The sequence below is a fragment of the Piliocolobus tephrosceles genome, chromosome 18, assembly GCF_002776525.5.
Source record: "Piliocolobus tephrosceles isolate RC106 chromosome 18, ASM277652v3, whole genome shotgun sequence".
Classification (NCBI taxonomy): domain Eukaryota; kingdom Metazoa; phylum Chordata; class Mammalia; order Primates; family Cercopithecidae; genus Piliocolobus; species Piliocolobus tephrosceles.
The window spans coordinates 46,880,859-46,902,510 of record NC_045451.1 but is presented as its reverse complement, the minus strand read 5'-3'; the positions used below and the strand labels follow the sequence as shown (position 1 = coordinate 46,902,510).

The 21,652-nt window shown below is 40.0% G+C and overlaps 1 protein-coding gene and 1 long non-coding RNA gene across 3 annotated transcripts; one reads left to right on the top strand and one right to left on the bottom strand.

Moving 5' to 3' along the window:
- Positions 1-3,028: 3,028 nt before the first annotated feature.
- On the bottom strand, positions 3,029-15,332 carry ZNF24 (zinc finger protein 24). 2 transcript variants are annotated; one of them, XM_023207689.2, is made up of 4 exons: positions 15,078-15,332; positions 10,998-11,500; positions 10,597-10,744; positions 3,029-8,557 (listed from the first exon to the last, which is right to left on the bottom strand). In XM_023207689.2, exons 2-4 carry the CDS (start codon positions 11,415-11,417, stop codon positions 8,019-8,021), a joined length of 1,107 nt encoding a protein of 368 aa, XP_023063457.1. In that variant the 5' UTR covers positions 11,418-11,500; positions 15,078-15,332; the 3' UTR covers positions 3,029-8,018. The 2 variants fall into 2 exon arrangements, with proteins under 2 accessions (XP_023063457.1, XP_023063458.1); XM_023207690.3 differs by lacking the exon at positions 15,078-15,332 and adding an exon at positions 14,269-14,666.
- On the top strand, positions 14,774-18,920 carry LOC111539722. The gene is made up of 2 exons (XR_002730758.2): positions 14,774-15,204; positions 17,109-18,920. It is a non-coding gene; the product is annotated as an uncharacterized LOC111539722 (long non-coding RNA).
- The last annotated feature ends 2,732 nt before the right edge of the window (positions 18,921-21,652 follow it).

The window sequence follows — 21,652 nt, the reverse complement described above, 5'->3', positions numbered from 1 at the left end:
GTCTGAAATTGATATAGATGCTTCCACTTTCTTTTGATTAACATTAGTATGGTATATCTCTCTTCATCCACTTACTTTTAATCTATTTTTGTTTTTATATTTAAGGTGGGTTGCATTGCTTGTAGATAATATATACTTGGGTATTCTTTTTTGATTGACTCTGACAATCTCTTCCTATTGATGCGTTTAGACCATTGATATTTCAAAGTGATTCTTGACATACCTGAATTACCATATTTGTTACTGTTTTCTATTTGTTGCCCTTATTTTCTGTTACTATTTTTGTCTTCTACTCTTTCTATGCCCCTTGTGATTTTTCTTTTTTTTAAAGATGTGGTCTCACTATATTGCCTGCCTGGTCTCAAACTCCTTTGTTTAAGTGATCCTCCTGCCTCAGTCGCCCAAGTAGCTGGGCCTATAGCCATGGGCCACTGCACCTGGTTCATGGGTCTTGTGATTTTAATTGAGCATTTTATATGATCCGCCCACCTTGGCCCCCCAAAGTGCTGGGATTACAGGCATGAGCCACTGCGCCTGGCCAGGTGTCGGGTATTTAAAAAATACACACACATACACATGTTCGTGTTCGTGTCTGCTACAGGGACATTGTATTCTTGAGCTTTCTTCTGGGATGTGTTTATCTTCTCAGGTCTTGCTTTTAAGTTTTTACGCAGTGTTTAGGGTTTTTCTCCACAAAGTAGGCAAGATCCTTCCCTAGTACTCTAACTCAGAGTTTTTTCAAACCTCAGCACTACTGCCATTTGGGGCTAATTCATTGTTATAAATTGTAGGATACTTAATAGCATTTCTGATCTCTACCCACTAAATGCCAGTAGTGTCCATCTCCTCTGGTTGTGACAACCAAAAATGTCTCCTGGGGGACAGAATTGCCCTTAAGAATTACTGCCCTTAAGAATTACTGCTCTATGAATTATGAGGTTTTCTACTCTGGCTGATACCATTCCTGTCTCTCTGTGAGTTCTGGTGATTTTTCCCTCTAATCCTTTTGGATAGTTCTTTCCCCAAACTCAGGTAGTCTCCTTACATATATATGCTCATAAGTACTCAACTGAATACTTGAGAGAGACTCTGCAGATCTCCACTGTTGTCTTTCTGTGCACTTATCTCCTCTCTGGTACTCTGTCCTGCAAAAGCTAGCCACCTCGGCCTCCCAGGACTTCTTGCTCCATCTTCTCAAGAAAACTGCCAGTCTCTGTCTGAGCCCCATTCCTTGTGCTGTGGCCTGGAAACTCTCCCCAAGCAAGTAAATGGGCAATCCAAGTTTGCCTCATTTGTTTTTTGTCTCTCGTGAATCCCATCTTCCCATTCCTTGCCTCTGTCTGCTATGCTACATTGATGTGAGCTCACATCAATTTATTTGATATTTAATATCAAAATAAATAATTGATATTTTATTTATTCAGGCAGGTTAGATATGATCCCTGTACTCCATCTTGGCCTGAAGGTTTTTGTGTGATAAAAACAGCGTATTTTTATGTTAATTAGAAAAGTTCAGAAGACAGGAAAAATTGATAATGTGGGAAAGGTGAGGATTATTGGAGTATGTCTTTCCATAGGTGTGAGAAGACAGCTTGGATCCAGTGGAGAGGTTAGCCTTAGGCAGAAGCAGACAGTTGATCTAAAGTTCAGAGGAAAGAAGGAAGCCGTATATAAACACAGGTTTCTAAATATGTATTTGTTTTCTAAATATGTATTTGTTGTAAATAATGGTGTGATATAGATGGGGAGAGGTATATAGATGGAACATTTATATAGGTGTATAGAGAACAAAAAATGTTACCGGGATGTTATTAGGATTATGGATTCCGGTGACTTTTTGGGTGATTTTTACTTCTAAACTTTTCCTATTACTTTTGTAATATGTTAAGAAACATTTTAAGAATTTAGATAAACTAGTTGGAGACTTAGTTTTGTTCAGCTGTTCTCAGCACCTTGTCACATTACTGGTTTGCTCAAAACCTCTAATGGTCTCTCATTACATTCAAAGAAAGTTATAGTTCCAACAATGGCTAACCAGGTCCTCCATGATCCAGCTTCTCCCTGACACCCTCACCATTTGTCTTTGGCCTCAGCTAGTTTCCCCCATATTCATTCTGCTGTAGCCGTACTGGCCTCTTTGCTTTCTTGAACAAATGAGGCATTGCTCCTACATCAAGTTGCTTTGCAGTTGCTGTCTGCATGCCTGGAACATTCTCCAGTCTCATGACTTGCTTCCTTATACTATCTTTTCTCCAGTGTCACTTTCTCAGTGAAAACCTTTCCCGGCCAACCTATCTAAATTGCACTCTTTCCTTCTTGACATTTTGTATCACTTTCCTATCTTCTCCCTAACCACTTGTCATCATATGACATACAATATGCTTTTTTAAAAAACTGTTTCTCATTTACTTTGGGTTTTCCACTGCCATGCATAGTTTTTCACACACACAAGCAACAGACGTAAATCCCAGAACAGTGCCAGACCCGGAGTGCGCATGTGTTGAATAAAAGCTTGCAAAATGTTTTGCTCAATTTTGAAAGACATCTCTTTGAAAACTCCATCTTGGGAGATGTGATTAATCAGAGGTGCCAGATGACATAGAGCACTGCTACATTTCCGGCCACAGAAAAGAGCCCACAGGGTGAGGCTGCTCAGGTCTGTGTGTATTCATTCAGGTCTTGAGTCCACAGGCCTGAGAATGGAACAAAGAGCCAGAGAACCATGGAGTTGGGATGGAGGTCATTGGAAGGGCTCCAAGGGTTGCATACAGGGGATGTCTGAGGGGAATCCCCCAAGAACAATGGTAGGAGATGGGTCCAGCTCTCAGCAGTGTAACCCTTAAAGTCCCAGGTGAATGAGTCTAAAGGAAGAGTAAGAAGAGACCTGCCAAAGAGGCAACTGTGTAAAAAGCTGTTCATCCACATTCCCAACATCAGTGTTCTGTTACTATTGGAATGTAAAGTATATGTGTGTGGTGTGTTATAGGGAGAGTGGAGTAACAAATGGCAAAAGTTGACAGAGGCCAAATCATGGAAGGCCATGCTAATTTTATTAACTTATATAGTGCATAAAGTCTAGAATTTAAAATTACAAAGGTTTTCTACAAATCAATAAGAAAATACAAATAACCTATATTAATCAGAACAGAAACCCAATTCAATTATCTTAAACAAGAAAGGGACTTTATTGGCTCACAAAACTTTAAAGTCCGGAGGTAGGGCAGGCTTTAGGCACAGCTGGATCTAGGGCCTCCAGAAAAATGACATCAGAACTTAGTTCTCTTTCCATTTCTGCTAGCATCCGCGTTTCTCCTCAGACAGACTCTCTCCACATGGCACAAATTCAGGTTTACATGGTCCTTGATTCCTGGGATCTCCATAAAGCCTTCTTTCCAGTAGTCCCAGCAGAAGTTCTGTTGAGGGCTCTCCTTAGCCTGGCTTAAGTTATATACCCATTCTTTAATCACTGTGGCTAGGAAGCTGTGGGACTCAGGAGGCCAGGCCTGGTCATGTACTCACCTAAGCCACAGGGAATGGGTTCCCCACAAATAAATAAGGGTTGTATTACTAGAAGATGGGGAAGGAGATGCTGAACAAACAATAACAAGATACCCGCACATAACCCAATAGAAAGCAGGTAAAGGATACAAACAATCCACAGTAAACTATAAATGGCCAATAAACATGAAAATAACCCCAATATCACCATTTTTTTTTAATAGTCAGGGAAATGCAAAATAAGAAAAGATTCTTTTTCACCCAACAGACAAAAACTATCAAGTGTAGGTATGGTTATATGGGAAAATGAACATTTTCCATACAGTTGGTGAAAATACAGTTATGAAGGCCTTTGGGAAGACTAAAGGTGGACAGAGAACAAACCCTTTGACCCAACAATCCACCTTACTGGACTCCAGACTAAAGAAATATTCACACACATGCACAAAGACATCTCAATAGGATGTTTACTTTGGCAATGTAATAGCAAGAGGAAAAAAAATTAAGGGAATAGTTAAGTACTGGCATTTTCATAGTATTTAATCATATTCAACCATTAAAGAAATTTAAAGACCTGTTATCTTTTTTTGAGACCAAAAGCTACAGAATATGAGATCCTATTTATGTAAAAAGTGTTTTTATGTGTATGTATATTTGCATGGAAAGGTGACTAGAGGATGTATGTTAAACTGTGGTGAAATGTGATTGGTAGCATTGGAGAAAAGGTCTCTCTATTCAAAGAACTGTGTTATTTTTTATACAATGAGAAGGTAGTCATTACACTTTCGTAATTAAAAAAAGAAAAATGGGCAAAAGCAATTCATAATAGGAAATGCAAATAGCCAACAAACATGAAAAGATGTTCCTCCTCATTAACATTCAGAGAAAAGAAAGAAATTTTGCCTATCAAATTGGCAAACATTTTTAAGGATTCAGGGTTGGCAGACTGTAGGCAAACAGGCATTCTTACCAATGATGGAGTTGTAAATTGGTAAAATCTTTTTGGTACTAGTTCTCAAAACTGAAAACGTGAAATCTGATCCAATAAATTTCTAGTTATTCATCCTACAGAAATACCCACACAATTAGCAAAATACATGTACAGGAAAGTTAACTACACCTTTATCTATAGTGAACCTAATTATCAATCCATAGGGGATTAAATAAATTACAAAATATTCATGCAATGGAATAGTATATAGTTATGAAAAAAGAACATCTTCAATGTGGGCAGAGAGGAGGCAAGTCTCAGTGTAGTGCATGTGAAATGGGGTTATCTCCTACTTTATGTAGTAGCTGAGGATTAAGAGTTAATCCATGATAAAGCACTTCAAATAGTGCCTGTCACAGCAACCACAGGTGTCAGCTATTAACACATTATTGATTAAATAAGTATACGCCTAAATCTGGAAGAACAACAAACCAAATTATCATGACTTCTGGGTAACACTGTGAAAGGACATACCCTTTTTCATTTTACATTTCTGCACTGTAAAAAATTCAAACCAGCAATGTATAATAGCTTTCACATTTGTTAACCATAAACACAAATTTATCGAGGTTTAATAGCCACCACCCATGGCATGGTGAATATGTCCCTGGAGTCTACAGAACCAGATGTGAGTTTTATCTCTAGGCCACATGCAAGTCACATGATCTCTGAATCCTGCTTTCCTAGTCTACAAATGTGAGTTAGGTACAGTGTCTTAAGCCAATGCCTAGCATGCAGATTATTTCAGTACATGTAACCCTCCCTTCAATTTACATGAATATGAGACATACTGCTAAAGATCAACAAGTACCAACTGGGTATGACTACAGAGAGCTTAACCTCCAAGAAAGCCAGAAGAAAAAAACCAGCAAATGCTCAGTGGCTACTGGGCAAGTATCAGCAGTCTGCATGACCTAAAATGACTGCTCATTTGCTAACCAGATGTTCCGGCGATGCTTGGCAACTGCCACATCACCACTTCATCAGAAGCTAGGCACTCCCCCAAATTTCTAAGATTATCTGTGTGGGTAATAAATGATTGTGTGGATGGAATTTTAAAAATCACCACAGAGTATTCAAAATCAATTTGTATAGTGGGGACTAAGCCTAACCAGAGAGAGAAAGTACACATCTCATCATTTCCTCTTCTTGTGTGCTACCATCCAGTTTGTTTTGGTCCAGTCCCTTTTTCCCACAGAGCTTTGCCTTAGCCTCAGAATCCTTTCTGAACAATGCAGATATTAGAGCTGCCAAGACAAAGACAGTATTTGCCAACCCTAATACTACTTTTTCTACACTCACATTACCAAATATCTTTGGCATTTATGACAAATCTACCACAGGGAAGCTTCCTTGTATACAGGAACCATATACGATCTTAAAAAGCATGACATAACAGCCATTGAGAGGTTGCTCCCTTCTTACCTACTCTGATACAAGAATTCTGTCATCCCAGCTGTCTTCCAAATATGCCACCTCAAAACCTACTTGGAAAGAAGCCAGTTATAAATAAATAAATCACATCATTTATCTTAAAGCAGAGGAGTTTATAGCTTTATTGGACATTGACTTGTTTTCCCTCAGCCACAGAGAAAAAGACCCAAACAAAAGTCCCTACATTTTCTTGTATAACTTAAAATACATTATATCATTACTACATATTTATACTTCAATAAATCTTAATCTATAAAGCACATTTTTTATAATTGTTATCAGAAAACCTATAAACAAGCTCCATTCTGCCTCACTTCTCCAACCAGCTGGCCTTGCATTTATTACTATGCTTTTTAATAGGCTCACGCAAAATCTCACCTTCCATTTTTAAACTTGATCCAAGCACCAGATATAACCAAAATCTCTGAACTAGGAAATATTTGTATTCACATGGGTCATTTTCCACACAATGATGCCCATTATAAAAAAGCCTCCTCTCATATTCTATATTTTAACTTCCAGAGTTTTCCACTCAACAGTAGAACCACAGTACTTGGAATTCTCAGCCAAGGAGTATATAATCCTACTACTACAATGTATTACTTTAATACATTTTTAAAAATGTGTTAAGACTGAAAATTAAAAAAAAAATTCAATTCTGATAGGTTAATAAACTAGTTGTTAATAGTCTAGTTGTTTATTTTTTAAATGGAACAGTCCGTTCAACTTAATATGTAGGTACAACCTCAATGCTATTAAGAGATTGATTAGTTCTTTAAAAAGATTCGCAAACTTCCAAATTGTGGTAAGAGTATCGTGGACTCACCTCTGAAGAACACTGGACAGCGAGCTAGCTCTTTGAGCCAAGTCCTCCTCCCCCTCCAAATACAACACCCTGGTAAAAGAACTATAGTTCTGGGAACCTCACAGGTGACCTCCCCTGAGGAATGCTCAGACAAGGGGAAGAGGCTAACTCACATAAAACAGCAAACCCCTATGATTTACAGTGGAAGAATACCTACCTACTTATGGTAGGATTACAGTACCTAGCACAGTGCCTTGTCGGTAGAAAATGTTTAATAAACGCATGGCTGCTTTTTTAGCCTGATGTTCAACCCTTTTGTACCAAAGGAATAAAAAATAGGTAACCTGATACTTGTCCACCTGTCAGGGAATTTTCTATCCTTAGCAAAGATGAAGGCAAAATAATGATGAATTTGATCATCTTTTTCTAAAAGCCATGACAGACCATTACCCTTATGTTTACATTTGCCCTTCAACACTGCCATCCACTACAAATATTTCCCTAGTGTTATAATTTCTACCTTCATTATTTTACAATTGTCTATTGTTTAGACTGTATGCTTTTTAATAATATATGGGAAAACATTATTTTCATTAGTAAGATGACTCCAAATTATAGAGAGGATGAGTAGCTTTTGAATTTTCCTGCAGGCAGAATATAAATTCTTGATACACTTCAATTCTTAGATCCAAGTATTTGTGTATCTTCCCCAATCAAGGTGTTCCATTCACTTTTTGATGTTTTATCACCATCACTTCTTATCTGAGATCTTATGGCTCATTTTGAGGCTCTTAGCCATCCATTATCCTCTATTTTCTCAAATGCATATTCAAATGAGGTAAAAGGACACAAGGGTAAATTTTTAAAAGATGGTTTAAAATGGTTTTCAGACTGTAATTCCTGTTGCCTTTTTATAAGGGAATGTATCCTTATAAAGAACATTTCAATGATCAATGCAGAAATAACATTATTTGTCTTTAAAAAAAGAGGAAACTTTCAAGAAAGGGACAATGAATCAGGTAGTTCATTATTTGGAGAATAGAGACATAAACATCACATGGAAAATTTAGGCATTCAGACCTGAATTAAGTTTAAAATTTCAGTTTCTAGGCAGGTACGACACCATTTCTTTCAAGATAAAATCATAATGGTGAGTGAAGATTTTTACATTTCCCAGTGGATTTTCTGACAGTCAATAGGGAAAAAACTATTCTGCATCATTTCATATTTTAAATTTTGTCTTCATTTCTGAAGAAAAAGACCTGAGTGCTGATTTTTTTTTTCAATTACTTAAACTTTCACAACATTCAGAAGTTTTTCTGCATTGTGTCTTCTCTGATGTCTAAAAAGATTTGAGCTTTGACTATACGATTTCCCACACTGAACGCATTCATAAGGTTTCTCCCCAGTATGGATTCTCTGATGATTAATAAGCCCCGAATTCTGGCTAAAGGCTTTCCCACATTCAAGACATTTGTAAGGTTTTTCTCCAGTGTGGACTCTCTGGTGTTGCACAAGAATGGAACTTCGGCTGAATGCTTTCCCACACTCAACACATCCATAAGGTTTCTCCCCACTGTGAATTCTTTGATGAAGAATAAGGGCTGAGCCCTGACTGAAGTGTTTTCCACATTCATCACATATATGTTGTTTCTTTCGAGAGGGATTTCTCTTTCTTTCAAACCTGCCCTTGGGGAAACAGGTTTCTCCATATTTAAAAATCTGAGGAACACCCATATTGAGAGTACCAGGAACTTCATGGGATTCTACTGCTGAAGGAAGCTCCTGCTTTGGAGCTAGTGCTCCATTTTCAGTCCTACCATCATCATCTGAAAAAAACAAAATGTAAATATCATTCATTATCTATTAAGGGAAAAAGAAACCTAAAAAAAAATTTTTTAATGAATTAAATAGCTTTTATACATCTATAAACCACTCTGAAACTGGTGTTAAGGCCTGTTCTCAAAAAAGAAAAATGAAATTACTCTGAAATAACAGTATAACATCATGATATATCTGAATAAAACATAGGCAAGTGGTTTATAAATGGTAGTCAGGAAACAAAGGGCAGAAAGATGGTAGATTCTAAGATGGTTAGGGAGATAGTCAGTTATGTGGCTAGGTATGGATGAAATGTTGTAAGAATAAAAATAAAATAAAACTGGCCACTAGGAAATCATTATAATGTTCTTTTGCTTTGAGAAAGGGAGACATTACATCAAAATACAAAGACGTAAATTTAAAAAACCTGTCAGAAAGTGGCTATTTCTGAAATGAACAAGACAAGTCAGGTCACAGCCAATGTTAGACTAAAAGCAGAACACAGAAGTCTTGACACGAAGGGGCTGAAGATAAGCTGGGGGCATCTTGTGTTAACCAAACACATGACATAAAAATTCAGTATGCCCCTAATAAATGAAAGTTTTCCAATAAAAAAAGCTTGCCCCATGTGATATTTGTCATGGTACTTAGAAAAATGGTTATTTCTAAGCCAGTGAAACATGTCCAATGAAAGAAAAGCCTGAATTACCAACAGGTAGTAGCATCACTCACATGCAGGCAGAGATAACAGCAAGTGTCATTTAAGACTTTTCTGAAACTTCATGCCTTAAGGAATAAAGATACAGTTAATCTAGGGTTAGCAACTGCCTTCAGTAAATAATTAACAAAAAGATAAAGTCAGGAGATAAGGCTAAGAGAGAGAGACTGAAAGGTTAGAGGACAGTGAGGCTTGGAGACTTGAAAAACAGAGGAGTGAGTTTGAAGATTAAGTGGAGACAAACGGCACACAGGAAACAGAAATTCCCAAGTGTGGAAGAGACTAGACAGCTGAAATAAGGCTATTTAAACATAGGTGAAAAGTCACTCTAAAATTCAGATGAGAAAAGTTGAAAATATCAACCCCATATATCAAGAATGATGCTTCTCAAACGTTACTGCACAGAAGAATGTCCCATTGAAACATGTAAAACTGCAGATTTTCAGCAGACTTCAGCCCCATCCCAAAAGTTCTGATTGGCTGGCACTGTGCCCTCAGATGTGAAGAAAACCTGCTCAGACCTCATTCAGTGACATATAAGCACCATCTCCAACTACCTCAAGGAATGATTACTAAAGCAGAGTCAAACAAAATTTCATTTTAGTTCACATAAACACGAGAAAGCAATCTAGCAGTTTTAGGAATATACTGGGCCATATCAAAGGATACACATAAGTATATGGTATTAATGGCCAATATATTGGGAAAGACCAGTCTCATGAATTAATACAACTTTGAGCTTTTAGAAAAGCTTTTTCTGCATTTAAAGCATGTTACAGCTAAGAAGGCTTTTTTTATGTAAATACTTGGAAAAAGGAAAAAAATTACTTCAAATATAATTTCTACAAAAGAAGCTTCTTAGAAGAAAATGACTCCAGATAGACGTTGAAAAAAATCAGAAATAAATATTTAGAAAGACTTCAGTGATACACAACAGAGAGATGAGAAGAGGTTTTCAGGTAAGCTCACTGTACCAATGGAATTAGGCAGGAGACTGAAAGTAAAAGGATGGAAAACGGATGACAAGTAATACTGAATGTAAAAGAGAGGGACTTGGTCCATGGGTGGGTGCTGGCTCAAAGTAAGGCAAATGCTAGCCTGACATGGGCAACTCTTTTTAGGAAGGAAACTCAAACGGAAGAAAAGGCTGAAGATGTTAATGTCTAGGAATAAAAGATCTGAGGCCAGCAAAATCAACTTAATCAGAAAAAAACTGAGATCTTAGATTAAGAGTGATATGATCCCCCCCACCAGTGAGAACAAGGAAAGTTCTGAACAAACGGCCTACGCTCTTTCACCCTCTAGTCCACACAGAGTTCTGGTCCTCACCACAGTGCCTTAGGGAATGAAGCTCCCAGGATGCCCACTTGAGCTGGTTCTCCACAGCATCAAGCTCAGAACTTGGTAATCCCTGAGCTTCTTCTTGAGATACCATGTCTTCTACTAGTACTTCCCGTTTTCGTCGACGGAGAGAAACCTGGAAACAGAAAGATGTGATTCAGAGAAGGAACTGTAATGAGAATCAGAACTAAAAACATGTAAGAGAAACCCCATAAAACAAATATTGCAGAAGCCTAGATGGCAAAGAAGCACAGATAACAGGGAGTGGTAGGGGCATGGGGGAAAAGATATAAACATAACTCTAACTTAGTTGAGTGGAATTAATTCAGCAGCTTTGCCTACTACTTTGCCAGTGCTTCTGACCCAGGAAATGACACAAGCAGGCTCACCGGTTGTCCAGGGTCATCAAGTTCACTCTCCAAATCCTCCAGCACTGTCACTGCCTCCTCTCCATTCTCTGGATGATGATCTCGAACCCAAGTCTGTAGCTCTTTGGGTAGAATGGCAACAAACTGCTCCAGCACTACCAGCTCCAAGATTTGCTCTTTTGTGTGCGTCTCTGGCCTAAGCCACAGACGGCAAAGTTCTCGGAGCTGGCTCACAGCCTCACGGGGCCCAGGTGAATCCTGGTATCCAAACTGCCTGAATCGCTGTCGGAAAATCTCTGGGTCTGGGAGATGGTTCCAGGGGATACTTGATCCCTCTTCGCCATCAGGATCCTCCTCCAACTTCACTCTCAGAATTTTTTCCTCTTCATCTGGAGTTGGGATGATAAGTATTGAATCTTCTTCCACTGACTGTGCAGACATTCTGATTTATAATATTTCAAGAAAATACAACTGAGGCAGAATATAAGCCTCAGGGCAATACCCCGTTTTCTTCACAGGCACTCCTGAGGCACAAGAAATAAAAGATATATAAATAAGCAAAAATATCCTAAGAATTTGGACTTACACTGATAAAAATAAAAGATACTTGTTCTTTGACGGAGTTAAAAATTCCAGTCAATAACCTACACCAGGAATTGGCAAACTACAGCTTCGCGGCCAAATCTAGCCTGTCACCCATTTCTGTACAACACTTGCACCAATAATAATTCTCACATTTTTAAATGGCTGTGGTCTTCACCACAGTGCCTTAGGGAATGGAGCTCCCTAAAATCAAATGAATATCTAATGATATTTAGGGAATGGAGCTCCCCAAAGTCAAATGAATACCTCATGACACGTGAAAATGATACGAAATTAACATGACTGTGTCCATAAAAAATTGTACTTATTCATACTTCACGCTACAATAGCAGAGTTGAGTAGTTTCAACAGACTAGATGGCCTAAAAAAACCCAACACAGTCATGCACTACAAAATGATGTTTGGGTCAATGAAGGACCTCATAGATGACAGTGCTCTCATAAGATTATAATGGAGCTGAAAAATTCAAGATTCACCTAGTGACACTGTAGCTGTTGTAAGATTAATGCATTATTCACATGTTTGTGGTGATGGTGGTGTAAACAAACCTGTTGTGTTGCCAGTTTAACACATACAGTTATGTATGATACATAAAACTTGATAACAATAAACGACTATGTTACTTGTTTATGTATTTACTATACCTTTCATACTATACTATTTTAAAGTGTGCTCCTTCTACTTACTAAAAAAAAGTTAACTGCAAAATGGCCTCAGGCAGGTCCTTCAGGAGCTATTATAGAAGGCACTGTTATCACAGAGATGACAGCTCCATGCCCGTTACTGCTCCTGAAAACTTTCCAGTGGGACAAGATACGGTAGAAGGCAATGATATTGGTAATCCAGACCCTGTGTAAGCCTAAGCTAATGCACATGTTTGTCTTAGTTTTTAATAAAAAAAGTTCCAAAAGGAAAAAAAAATAAAAACTGGCTAGGTGTAGTGGTTCACATCTGTAATCCCAGCACTATAGGAGGCTGAGGCAGGAGGATCACTGAAGACCGGGAGTTCAAGGTTCCACTGAGCTATGATCGCACCACTGCATTCCAGCCTGGGCAACAGAGTGAGACCCTGTCTCTAAAAAATGAATTTAAAAACAGCAAAAAGCTGGGCCTGGCGCAGTGGCTCACACCTGTAATCCCAGCACTTTGGGAGGCCGAGGCGGGCAGATCACGAGGTCAAGAGATCGAGACCATCCTGGCTAACATGGTGAAACCCTGTTTCTACTAAAAATACAAAAATTAGTTGGACGTGGTGGCTCGCGCCTAAGTCCCAGCTACTTGGGAGGCTGAGGCAGGAGAATCTCTTGAACCCAGGAGGTGGAGGTTGCAGTAAGCCACGATCGCGCCACTGCACTCCAGCCTGGTGACAGAGCGAGACTCTGTCAGCAAAAAGCTTACAAAATAAGGATATAAATATATTTATACAGCTGTACAATGTGTTTGTATTTTAAGCGAAGTGTTATCACAAAAGAGTAAAAACGTTAAAAAAAAATGTAAGTTTGTAAGTGAAAAAGTTCCAGTAAGCTAAGGTTAATCATTGAAAAAAAAGTTTTCTTAATAAATTTAGTGTAGCCTAAGTGTTCAGTGTTTATATAATCTATAGGAGTGTACAGTAAAGTCCTAGGCCTCCAAATTCACCACTCACTCACTGACTTCTTAGAGCAACTTCCAATCCAGCAAGGTCCATTCATGGTAAGTGCCCTGTACAGGCATACCTTTTTTTTTTTTTTTTACACCTTTTATATCATCTTTTACTTATTTTTTCTATGTTTTGATTCTCTACAGTATTCAGTACAGCAACATGCTGTACAGGTTTGTAGCCTAGGCACAATAGGCCATACCAGATAGCCTAAGTGTGTAATAGGCTACGCCACCTAGGTTTGTGTAAGTACATTCTATGACGTTCGCACAAGGATGAAATAGCCTAACACATTTCTCAGACCGTAGAACTATCGTTAAGTTATGCATGACCTTATTTACTATATGGCCACTTACAGAAAAAGTCTGCCAATCATGACCTACTAAGACGACAAACCCTATGTCAATAATCAAAAGAATCCAAGTAAGAACTAGACTACTTCAGTGCTTTCTAAATGTGCGTGACCCTGGAACGCATTATTTGCAATTCAGGATTGGTGTTTCCTGACACACACACGTCAACCAAAACGAAGGTTTGCTTTATTATTATGTGCTTAAAAAAATTTTAACCACTTAAAAAATATTTTTAAGGTATTTAAGAACTCCTTGGACTTAAAATATATGTGAAAAAAATGTTCACTTGCTGAGTAAGATTACATAATATTGAAAAGATCATATGTGAAAAACAGATCACATAATTTTGAAAAATTATCTTGCACATAATACGTAAATATTCAGTCTTCCACCACACCACACGTACATTTATATTTATAATGATAGGCATTAATCACAGAAAATTCTATTAAGAAAAGGCACTCGCATAAGCACCTTAACTTCTTGCAGTGGTCCAGTGTCTTGTCCTTACACTGGATGACTCACAGTTTCCCCAGCTTCTACCTTCAGGGAAACTGTATGCTGTTTCTGGACCTTTATTATTTGCACTATCACGCCCGTGCTGTTGTTTACGACACATACTAGCAATGAGCCATGCAGCCTATTCTAGTTATTTACTCAGGGCCCAAATTCTGAACAATAACTTAAAAAAACTTACCGTAACCCAAGCAAGATGAAGACTGGAATCAGAAAAGGCCTTATCAGACAAGTAATACATACTGGTTTTATTAAATACCCTGGAGTGTGGTGGCCTTATAAATAAGGTCTAGCCAACATTGATTTGTTCCTATTCCCAGACCCTGCCTATCAACGGTGCAACTATTTCTACATAAATTTCCTTTTATGCTGTAGAGCATATTGCTTGTGGGAAATGGAGGGAAGGCCGACGGTCCCGACAATGTTTGGTCAGGGCACCTCGTTCCAGGTGATCGCCCACCTTACTGCTGCAAAGACCCGCTGTGTACCCCGATCCCGGCCAGTCCTCTAGCCCCTCTTCCCAACACTCAGGACGGCGGATTTCAGATGACCAAAGACCACCCTGTGACAACAGCGTCCGAACCACGGCACTTCCGCCTGCGGCCGGTGGGACTACAAATCCCAACAGCCCCGTGCAAGTCGCGCCCCACAACCACCTCCTCCCAACACGACTCCCAGAACCCTCCGCGAGATGCCAGGGCCTCGAAATAGAACAAAACCGGCCGGGGGGGAGGGGGAAGGTGAGGGTCTCGGAGGACAGAGGGGGATAGAGAGCTCTCTGCAGACGCCGAAGACCCAAGCAAGCCTGCCGCCTACCTCTCCCCGCCCCACAACTGCTAGGCGCGGAGACCGCGGCCTGTTACCCGCGCCTCCCGGGAAGCTGAGGAAGGTCCCGGGAAGGCTTCCCCGCCGGCTCCTGCTAAGAGGTCCGCAGACCCTAGCCCGGTGTCCCCCTCCCTCTCATAACGTTCCCCGCACACCGGCACAAACCTCTGGCTCAGGAACCGCAGCAGCTTCGCTGTCCACGGCAGACGCAGAAACGCCGTTCACAAGCCTTTTCCCAGAAGCCCCCGGCACGGGCTGCTTCCGTTCCGCGGGCCTGAGGAGGCGGGGAGAGGTAAAGCCCACGTTGCCATGGAGAAGCGCCCCGGGCGGGGGAGGGGCGGCCCCATGACAATGACCGCATTGAGGCTGCGCTTGGCCTCGCGCCTCGAACAGCCTAGCGTCCTCTGGACCGTTTAAAAGAAAAAAAGTAGAGGACTCTACCATTAACATAGTCCTTACAGTTTCGCAAACCCTTTCACGTGCATTATCTTGTGGATCCTCTCAGTAATCCCCTGCAAGAAGGAATAAAAGCGAGTATTTGTGAAAGCTTACTACATTGTGCCAGGCGCTCTCGTCGTGCTTTACATGTCATTTATTTTTTCACAAATAAATGATGTAGGAACTTTCATTATCCCCATTTCACAGCTGAGATAGTTGAGACACAAATACAGTAAATAACTTGACAAGAGCTCACAACTCATTTGTGGGTAGCAAGATTTGAAACCAAGAGGTGATTCAAATCTTTGGCTCCCACTAGTTATGTCACGGAGCTTTATTCTGACCTATTTATCTGTCAGGAAAACTAGATGAGACAGGTTAAGGCTTTTGGCAGCGATGTCACGGTGAATTTGTAGAATGCATGGTCATCTTCAAGCTGGGCATTTTATACCATAAAACAGCTGCTGACGCAATCATTTATTACAAATCAGACCACTTCACTCCCCTATTTAAAGCCCTCCAATTTATGCCATAATAATTTATGACATAAAAACTCCTTATAATGTCTTGTAAGTCCCCCGTGGTCTGTTGCCTGCCCGCACCCCCAGACCCTGGAGCCCCCAGTCACCTCAGCTCTTCAGCTCCGTGTGGCCCAAGATCCTCAGCCTCACCGCCAGCCTTTCATGACACATGACCCTTCATGGCACTATTATTAATGGAAGTGATCTCATTTATTGTTTTTTGTTTTGTTTTGCCTTTAAGTTCCTTAAGGGCAGGGACCTTGTCTGTCTTGTTCACCACAGCATCCCAGCCTAGACCCCGGAAGCTGACTGCCTGGTAAATAGAGAACACAATAAATGTTTGTTGAATAAATAAATGAATTGTGGGATGGTTACATCGCTGCCTTTAGTTAGGTCACATGATTGGCATCAGACACCACACAAAGGAGCCCTGTTGTTTAAGGACTGGTCAAAAGTGTAGATCCAACCTAACATAAGCATTTCAAGTTCCTCAGGCTTTGACTTTTTGCCTCATTCGGGAAAATGCCCTCTGCAAAGTGCCGTCAGGCTCTGCTGGATTCGTGCATGAAGAGAGCAAGTGAGCCAGCAGCTGACGGTATACCACTGCTTTTCATTCCGACCAGAGCTTTTCTCACAACCCGTGCTAACACTTCTCTCTTCATTGCAGGAAGCTTCAGAAATCCAGCCTTTTCACTCTGCTACTTGGATACGGCCCCCAAGCAGCTTGGCTGCTCTTCCCAACTTCTCCCTCTTTTCTGATTCATAAAGGCTAGCTGAAGTCATTTTTGTTTTATGAGTTTTTACATCTAATTAATGTTGGAAAACAAAAAAAGAAACCTTGGGGAAGTTAAAAATGTTGCAAAGTTTTACAAAACCCTTTTCCTGTGATTATATTCTGTTTGTTTTTGAGACAGGGTCTCGCTCTGTCACCCAGGATATAGGGCAATGGTGAAATTTTGGCTCACTGTGGCTTCGACCTCCCAGACTCGGTGATCCTCCCACCTCAGCCTCCTGAGTAACTGGGCATTTTATACCATAAAACAGGTGCTGATGCGATCATTTAAAATTACAAATCAAACCACTTCACTCTCCTAATTAAAGGCCTCCATTTTATGTTGTAATAATTTATCTTGAAATGCTTGTGGAAGGCTGCACTTACACTTTTGACAAGTCCTTAAACAACGGGTGTGCTCCGCCACGCCCAGCTAATGTGTTGGTTTGTTTGTTTGTTTTTCAGAGATGAGGTCTTCCTGTGTTTCCCAGACTGCTCTCCAACTCCTGGGCACAAGTGACCCTCCTGCCTTGGCCTCCTAAATTGCTAGGATTGCAGGCGTGAGCCACTGTACCTGGCCTCCATTCTATTCCTAATTCCTTCTAAAATACTACATGGAAACCACAGTGAGGTTTTCCTCACTAAGTTACTCTTTTGAAGGCAGACGCTAATAACACCTGCTTTGAAACACCATCCTTCTGAGGTCCTCTGGGATTTTTCCTGAATGGTGGCCCTTGTTGCCATCTTAAAGATCTAGTCAAGATAAAACATCATGTTCCTCTGGACAACCTGAATGGAGGGAGCAGCTTCATACCAGGGCCTGACAATCTTGCACATATCCACATAGACCACATAGGCAATGCCTGAACCACAGCTGATCTGAGTCTTGGTAGAACACCTTGGTGTCCTCCCAGAAGATGAGCGCAATGAGAGACTTGTAAGCAGCTACTGCAAGGCCATTTCCCACTCAGCTCTCTGTCTTCCAAAGAGACTGTCATGAGGCAGTTTCTCATTGCTTCCCGGGTTCCAGTGAGCCATTCTGCCTTAGCCACTTAGAGTACAGCCACAGGTTATAACAAGGCTTAGCTGCAGCATGGCATTGACCCCTCAGCAACAAGGTGTCCACAACATATGCTGTAGTCATCGAGCCCCTTCTGTTTTGGAGTCATTATTTTGGTATCTGAGACAAAAGCTCGTGGAGAGCTGGCACTTGCTTTTGCTTTCAATGTCTGTGTAAATAATAATATGTCTAAATTCAAAAAGGGCTCATTTCTTTACCAGCCAAATCTTTCAAACTTGTCTTGATACCAAACATCTGATTCATTAATTAATGGTAAAACAAACAAAACTACCAGACAGATACCACCTGAGTACCAGAAATATAGAGATTAATAAAATGAAGTCATGATTCCTTCTTTGTTTTTCCCTTTAAAAGAGATGGGGTCTCACTCTGTTGCCCAGGCTGGAGTGCAGTGGCGTAATCACAGCTTGCTGCAGCCTCGAACTCCTGGTAGGGATCCTCCCGCTTCAGCCTCCTAAAACGCTGGGATTACAGGTGTGAGCCACCATGTCCAGCTTGATTCCTTCTTTTAACATTACCATCTCTTATTACGGAAATAAACAGCAACAACAGGAAAAAAAAAAGTATTCACAAGGCAGTGTAGAGTGCTACTAGAGAAGAGCAGAATGCCTGTAAGGGCTCCTAAATGAGAAGGTGTGCTGAGAGGGAAGGGAGGCACCCTGAAATGGAGGAAGCCAGCAAGAGTTTTCAGGCTGGGCATGGTGGCCTGCACCTTTGGTCCCAGCTACTCAGGAGACTGAGTTGGGAGGATTGCTTGAACCTGAGGGGTTGAGGATGCAGTGAACTGTGATCGCATCACTGTACTTAAGCCTTGTGGACAGAGCAAGATCCTGATCAAAAAGAGAAAAAAAAAGAAGTGTTCACATTGGAAGGAAAGCATAGACCTTCAGATTTGGTGTTATCAGATTCCATCCAAGACTGATTTTTTTCCAGGCTTTGGAGCTCTCAATCCCAATTCAGCTCAAAATTATCTCCCTCTGGGCGCTTTCAGTACATTGCTTAAATATTCCATTTTAGCTAGTAAGTATACAGTATGAGGAGTCTTTTGATTGCAAGTGACTGAAAACCTAACAGGCAAGCATTGTTAGCTTCCTACACAAAGTGCTTCCCCTTACTTCTAATATACTCCTGATTTTTTGGATGGAGAGCTGGGAGTGTGCCCAGCTGTAAGAATAAATTGTAATTGAGCTAAGCTATCCATGACCATTCTGCTTCCCTGTGCCAGATACTGCTTTGCCTTGCTGGCAGCGAGGAATGAGTATGTGATTCATTTCTGGTCCATGAGATATAAGGGGAAATAGTTTGTATCTTTGAAAAAATTTATCTAATTCATTTAAGTTGTCAGATTTATTGGCATAAAGTTCACAATTTTTCCTTAATATCTTTTAATGCCTAATAATACTAAATAGTTCCTTAATATCTTTTTAATGTTTGTAGAGATGTCCCCTCTTTCATTCCTGACATTGCTAATTTCTGGTTTCTTTTTTCTTAATCAAGACTTCAAGTTTTGTGCGAGGCTTATCAATTTTATTAATTTTTCAAAGAATCAACTTTTGGCTTTGTTTATTTGTTTCATTATTCTCTATTTATGGAGTTCTTCTCTTTTAATAAAATTAACTGACAGCAAAATATGGCACTTTTGGCAGGGGGCAGATATTTCTGAGTTTTAGATTTGTGAAATGACCACCAAAATCATGATACAGAATAGTTCCATCATTCTGTAAAACTCCATCAAGTTGTACTCACGCCTTTGCACATCCCTAATTCATGGCAACCATAGATTTGTCATCTGTCACAATAGTATTGACTTGTCCAGAATGTAACAAAAATGGAATCATAAAGTATGTAATCTCTTAAGGCTGGTTTCTTTCATTCATCATAATGCCTTTGAGATTCACCTGTGTTGCCATACGTATCAATAGTTGATTCCAGTCTATTACTGAGTAGTATTCCACTTGTATCTATCATAGTTTATCCATTCAACCACTGAAGGACTTTGGGGTTGTTTCTGGATTTGGGTGATTATGAATAGAACTGCTATAAATAGTCATGGACAGAGGCCAGGCGTGGTGGCTCATGCCTGTAATTGCAGCACTTTGGGAGGCTGAGGCAGGTGGATCACCTGAGGTCAGGAGTTCGACCAGCCTGGCCAACATGGTGAAACCCTGTCTCTACTAAAATAAAAATTAGCCGGGCATGGTGGTGTGTGCCTATAATCCCAGCTACTTAGGAGGCTGAGGTAGGAGAATCACTTGAACCTGGGAGGCGGAGGTTGCAGTGAGCTGAGATTGCGCCATTTGCACTTCGGCCTGGGCGACAGAGTAAGACTCCGTCTCAAAAAAAAAAAAAGTTCATGGACAGGTTTTTACATGAACATAGATTTTATTTCTTTAGAGTAAATATCTAGAAGTGGGATTGGTGGGTCACATGGTAAGTACATGGTTAACTTCCAAGGAAACTGCTGAACTGTTTTCCAGAGTGCACCATTTTGTACCACCAGCAATGCATGAGTGCTCCAGATGCTCCCCATCCTTAACAGCACTTGGTATTGTCTTTTGCTGCTGCCGTTTGTCCATTCTAATATAGCTCATCATTGTTTCAATTTGCATTTCCCTAAAGGCTAATGATGTTGGACAACTTTTCAGGTGCTTTTTGCCACCCATAAGTACTCTTCTATGAAGTGTCTGCTGAAGTTTCCCTCCCCATTAACATTTTTTTTCTTACTATTGAGTTTTGGAAAGACATAAGTCTTTTGTCTAATTTGTGATTTGAAAATATTTCTCTGAGTCTGTAGCTTATATTTTCTTCTCTTAATAGTGTGTTTTGCAGAGCAAAACTTGTTAAATTTTATAAACGTCAACTTATCTATTTTTTAGTGCTTTTAGTGTCATATCTAATAATACCTAATACCAGACCATGAAGACTCTCTCTTATGTTTTCTTCTAAGAGTTTTACAGTTTTACATTTCACACTGAATATATTATTTAGTCTGCATTAATTTTAGTATAAGGCATGAACTATAGGTCAAGGGTTTTTTTGGTTTTGTTTTGTTTTGTTTTGTTTTGCATAAAGATGCCCAATTGTTCTATTTGATAAAAGTTCATCCTTTGTCCATTGAACTGCCTTTGCATCTTTATAAAAAATCAGTTGGTCATATTTCTCATTTCTCTAAACTGTTAAGTTATCAAACATGTTATCTAACATGGTTGATTACTGTATCCTTATGATAATTGTCAAAAACCTGGGCTGGGCATGGTGGATTATGCCTGTAATCCCAGCACTTTGGGAGGCCAAGGTGGGAGAATCACTTGAGGCCAGGAGTTCAAGATCAGCCTGGTCTACATAGAGAGACTCCATCTCTACAAAAAACTAGAAAAAATTATCTAGGTGTGGTGGTGCACACCTGTAGTCCCAGCTACTAAGGAGGTTAAGGCAGGAGGACTGCTTGAACCCAGAAGATTGAGACTACAGTGAGCTATGGTTGTGCCACTGCACTCCAGCCTGGGTGACAGAACAAGACCCTGTTTCTTTAAAAAAAAAAATCTGGTAGTTTGAGTCCATTTAGCATTCCATATATCTTTTAGAATCAGCTTGCCTATATTTACAAGAACATCCTGCTGGAAATTCTATTGGAATTACATTAAATCTATTGTTCAATTTAGGGATGTCCATGAACACTACATCTCCCCCATTTATTTTGGTATTCTTTGATTTTCTTCATCATCATTTTGTAGATTTTAGTATACAAATTCTACCCATGCTTTGTTCAATTTATTCTTAAATACTTACTGTTTTATGAGCTATTTTAAATGTTTTTCTTCTGAGACAGAGTCTTGCTTTGTCACCCAGGCTAGAGTGCAGTGGTGCAATCTAAGCTCACTGCAGCCTCCGCCTCCCGGGTTCAAGGATTCTCATTCCTCAACTTCCT